Source organism: Ceratina calcarata, unplaced genomic scaffold (genome assembly GCF_001652005.2).
Source record: "Ceratina calcarata isolate Rehan_Ccalc_2016 unplaced genomic scaffold, ASM165200v1 scaffold2806, whole genome shotgun sequence".
Lineage (NCBI taxonomy): Eukaryota > Metazoa > Arthropoda > Insecta > Hymenoptera > Apidae > Ceratina > Ceratina calcarata.
The window spans coordinates 1-5,521 of record NW_017150353.1 but is presented as its reverse complement, the minus strand read 5'-3'; the positions used below and the strand labels follow the sequence as shown (position 1 = coordinate 5,521).

Genomic DNA, 5,521 nt, shown 5'->3' with positions numbered 1-5,521 from the left:
ACAGTGCCGCGATCGCCTCTTTATCGTCTATTTGAACCTTACATCCTGTTGCTTATATATTAACTCGACATTCTCCCCAGCCGAAAAAAAAGAAAAAAAAATTCATAATCACATCACGTCTTTTCTTACGAGTAACACCTATCCATTACTTAAATATTCCAGGGTGGAAAACTAACTATAAGTTAAACGTTCCGGTTTCTTTGAAATTCGTCCACTTCTGGTTTTAATTTCTTGTAGTTCCTCATTCACCAAAGGTACACTGTTTTCACTGGTGGGTACTCTTACCTTTTCGCATACCATTCGTACTTCGTTCTCACTATTACAATCAGCATTCAATTCTAGTGGATAAAGACGTTGAACTGGTAGCGTAATTTCACCTGATGCTGTAATTAGTCGCGCTACGCGTACATAGCCATCTTTTCCGAGGAATAATTGCTTGATCTTAGCTAAAGGCCAATCTAAACGTTTTGCATTATCATTGTCTATTAGCACTATATCACCAACTTTTAAATTCTTGAAATTTTCGCCCTTACATTTCTGATGTTTCAGCGCGCCTAGGTATTCATTTCGAAACCTTTGTCCTAAATCATGCTTTATCTTTTGTCTATATGAAAAACGCTTATTTAACTTAACTTTTTCTATTTTTTCTAAATCTAATACACCAATTTCTCTCACTTCATGTAAAAACATTGACGGAGTCAAAGGCATTATCTCTTCCTGACTATCTGACAGGAAAGTTATCGGTCGCGAGTTTATGACAGCCTCGCAATCTATTAACGTCGTCATCATTTCCTCGAAACTAAGGCACGTTTTCTTAAGTGTGCGTCTCAACAATCTTTTAAGCACACCAATGAGACGTTCCCAAAATCCTCCCCACCAAGGAGCTGATGGTGGATTAAATTTCCACTCTATCTGTTGTATTGCGACTGTCTTCGCGATCTTCTCATAATCTAATGTACTTAATTGATTATTTAAACCAACAAAGTTGGTACCATTATCGCTGTAAATGACGCTCGGTCTACCTCGTCTAGATATATGCCTTTGCAAAGCCATTAAAAATGTGGCGACATTCAATGAACTTACCAATTCTAAGTGAACTGCCCTATAAACAGCGCACGTAAAAAGACATATCCACCTCTTTTGTCCGCCTTTTAAATAAATCGGCCCCGCAAAATCTACTCCTATTACCTCAAATATCAACGCATCCCTTACTCTATCGAGCGGTAACGGCGCGGTATGTGCACTAACTTGTCTAGTTTCATGTCTGCAACAATTCACGCAATTTTTTATTACTTTCCTAACGCTTTTTCGCTCTCCTAAAATCCAATACTTTTCTCTTAGTGCGTTCATCGTTATTACTACTCCGGCATGATTAAGCTCTATATGTTTTTCTCTAATTAATAAATGCACCAAATAGTCATTGTTTGGCAAAATAATAGGACACCTAAAATTGAAATTGCCTTCTCTATACAAAAGCTTGGATTTTGATCTGATAAGTCCTTGATCATCCATGAAAGGAGCATAAGCTTTAATGCGTTCATCATCTAAAGTATCAAAATGTTTGCCTTGTATCATCTTCATTAACTTTATATTTGCATTGCAATACTCATCTGCTGTCAAAAAATTTTCTTTTTTCTTCATTGTCTTACTTTTACAATTAAAAATAAATCTCATAATCCACCCCACGACACAAACTATCTTAGAATAACTGGAAAACTTATAAAACAAACTATCTTTCTCAACTGTAATATCTTTAGTTTTAACGCTTAACAATGTGGTGTTCTGTACTAGAGTCGACTTCTTTAACTCAGAATTGACCTCTGTTTCGTCAATACTTAAAACTTGTGCAGCAGGCCACTTTTCTTTATTTTCCTTAAGCCAATCTGGACCTTCCCACCACTTCGAAGTTAATAACTGATGAACCGTACAGCCTCTTGACGGTAAATCAGCAGGGTTCCGATGGCCAGGTATATGCCTCCACTGCCTGTAATCTGTCAATTGCCTAATTTCTTTGACTCTATTTGAGACGAAAACACTCCAATTATTCTCCCGCTGAATCCATGTAACTACTGTTGACGAATCTGTCCAATAATAAAGTTTTACATTTTTCATATCTAATGACTCTATGACTTGTGCTGCTAAATTGCCCCAATCGTTGCAGCTAATAATTCCAGTCGCGGTATACTGATGCGTGTATTCGTCTTACTTTTGACTGCAGGAGCGACTCGTGTTATTGCTTGAACAAAATATACTTGTACGTCATCTTCTCGCTGAATTCTAATAAAAATGACTGTAGCATAAGCTAATTCACTCGCGTCAACAAATACGTGCAAGCTGATCTCATCTGTCTCGTCTACCATTCCGATCATGCATCTAGGTATCTTAATTTGGTTTATATTCCTCAGTTCGTTAATCCATTGCATAAAACGTTTCTGTATATCGTCACTTACTTCCTCGTCCCAAGATAACTTGGCCGCCCAAGCTTCCTGCAATAAAATCTTAGGTCCGAGTGCTATTGGACAAACAAAACCGAGGGGATCAAAAATACGGTGGGCTACCGATAGAATATCTCTTTTTGTCAATTTCTCAAAAACTAATTTCTCTAGATTAGCTATGTTTAGGGATAACGTGTCTAGCTCTTTGTCCCACAACAATCCGAGCACATTGCTAAAGCCCTTGGCACCGCCGTCCTTCGTATATTCCCATCCGCGTAAATCAAATTTGCCTGACTCCATCACGGTTTTTGCATTGTTCATGAAAACATTCAATTCATCCACACTATTCACACTCGTCACGCAATTATCAACATAAAAACTTCTTTTAAGTTTTTTCGTATTATTATAAACTATCTCCGTAATCGAGTTCCCGCTAAACGAATTCAATACGCTCGATAAATGCAAATTGATTATTGCTCCTAGAATAAACGGACTACTACAAACACCAAATACCACTCTACAATGTCTATAAACTATAACTTTTCCTTCGTCGTCATACCAAAAAAATCTGAGAAAATCACGCTCCGCTGGATGTATACTTATCTGTACAAAAGCTCTTCTTATATCTGCAATTACACCCAGACATCCTTCCCTAAAACGTAATAGTATGGCGGCAACTAATTCGATCAAGTTAGGACCCTTTTCCAGGCAGCTGTTGAGTGACGGCAACCCTTTTCCTTCCACCGACGCATTGTAAATAGGCCTCGTAGTGGTCGTCGAATTTTCCTTGAAGATCGGTCGATGTGGTATATAATTACCCTGACGAGACTCTTGTTCCGGCGGGACACGTTCTATAATACCTTCCTTGAGCCAGTCCTTAAAAACACCATCGTAATCTTCATACCTGCCGGCTGCCCGAAGTTTCTTTGTCATTGTTTCTAGCTGTCGAAGAGCTAGCATCTTATTATCCTTAAATTCTGGATAGCACTCTAACCATGGCAACCTCACTTCGTAACGACCCTCGGTATTTTTTGTAACTGCGTCTATAAACATTTTTTCCACGTGTTCGTTGTGTTGCTTTTGTGTCTTACATTCGATAGGATCCCTAATCCCCAACACGTCCAGGTCCCAAAGATCCTTAATATCCGCTTCTTTGGCGTACATGGAAATAGTGGTCGCGGCCAAATTTATGTCTCCTTTTATTGTCGGTACTTTACCCATAAGTGTCCATCCTAAACGTGTTTCCATTGCAGTTAAGCCGCTGTCTAACACGTGTATCCTACCAGTAAACAATTTTCCTGCCACGTCCGCGCCAATGAGAATAGCTACCGTTTTCTCTTCACTGCAAACATCTGTTAACTTAACATTAATCTCGTCCAATTCCTGTAGCCACACTCCTTTGGTTACACTCGGTACGTCTGCACAAATCAGATCCTCTTCGAGCGCTTGAAAATTGCACCTGTATGTGTCATCCAGACTGCCGACGCGAATCAAATACCTGTTGTGCGTGGTGATGTTCGTTTTCTCGCCTCCGAAAAGTAAATGCACTAAATCTTGCTTCCCCACTGGTTCATATTTTAATCGTTCAGCCATTTCTTTTATAATATATGAATTTTGCGATCCAGTGTCTATCACCGCGCGCACAATCACCTCACTCGAGTCATTGCGTAATTTAACTTTTAGTGTTTGCATAAAAGTACTCGGCACATTACACGATATAGCTAAACTGCATTCTTTCTGTATATTAACGGCACTTAAAGAATTTTGCGGTTTCTCACTTTGCGTATCACTCCGACTTTCTTCTCTGCACATAATGTCAACGTGGCGACGAGCGCACTTCGTGCATTTGAGATACACCCGACAAAATCTCCTATTGTGACCAATTTTTAAACAATTGAAACACGCACGCTTTCTCTTCACAACCTCTTGTCTCTCTGCAAGGGACATAGTCTTTGCCTGAGTACATTTCGCACTGTCGTGATCACTCTTTTGACAAAATATGCAGACAACCTCTCTGCCCTTGTTAATTAAACTACGCGCACTTGGTATGTCTTTTCCTGTAGTCTGTGGCTTGGTTTTCTTAGAACGTTCTGTTTCACTTTGATCTCTAAGATTAAACCCTTTCACGGCCATTGAAATACGCAACTCGTTTTGTACTTCTAACTCTAAAAATTTAATCAACTTTGTTAACCGTGTTTTTGAAGCATCTGAGGAACTCACGGACTCATTAAAGTCATTGGTGCTATTCGATCGTTGCCATACTCTAAGCAATTCTTCTGGCAATGATGATTCCACCAACGGGAAAAGCATTGCTGCACACTTATCAGTCGCTACACCGAGTGTTTCTAATGCTCTCAAATATGACTCTATTTTATCATATAAACTCGAAAGCTGTACTTCTTTCTTCGACATGGCATTTTGAAGTACTAATTACAAAAGCTCTCGCACGTACACTTCGATTTGGAGATCATCGCGACCGAATCTCTTCTTTAAGCCTTCGATTACCTTTTCATAGTTTTCTCCCGTCGGCGGATAACTCTTTACTAGCTCAGCAGCGCGTGAATCGGGCACCATTGCTTGAATCAGATATTGGAATTTATCCTCTCTCTCCATATTAGTGTTCTCATGTATCTTTTTAAATAAACTCCAAAACTGAAGCCACTCGCGTACATTACCACTGAACTTAACTAATTCGATTTTCGGCAAATTAAATGTCTTTCTCACTTCTGATGAAGTCGCACTCGTACTAGTGCTTGCATCCGCCTGAATTGCACTTTGAGTTCTATTATTTCTGGTAGCAATGCGACTGTCAAATTTATGCTTTGCCAGTAAGAACTTACTTTTATATGCGTCGTGTTCATCATACTCCTTTTGAATTGTGTCTTCTGTTACCTCGCCCTTAAACAGTTCGCCTATAATTTTCTCCGCAATAGTTTCCAAATCTTTATGCTTATCAGCCACCAAAGTGTAAGCCACCGTTAACTCCGCAGTTCCTGCTGTAATACTGTCCAACAGAGCATTCAAAGTGTTCAACACTTTTGTAAACGCTATACGTAAACTTGTCCTACTCCTCTTTAACTGCTCCA

General features: G+C 39.3%; 1 protein-coding gene across 1 annotated transcript; it reads right to left on the bottom strand.

Annotated features, from left to right (window-relative positions):
• Window positions 1-285: 285 nt before the first annotated feature.
• LOC108623602 (uncharacterized) lies at window positions 286-4,847 on the bottom strand (the record flags this gene model as incomplete). Its single annotated transcript, XM_018022197.1, has 5 exons — window positions 2,207-4,847; window positions 1,731-2,081; window positions 1,461-1,613; window positions 1,213-1,264; window positions 286-1,102 (listed from the first exon to the last, which is right to left on the bottom strand). Coding segments are annotated over exons 1-5 (4,014 nt in total), but the record flags the coding sequence as incomplete, so codon positions are not given.
• Between the last annotated feature and the right edge of the window lie 674 nt (window positions 4,848-5,521).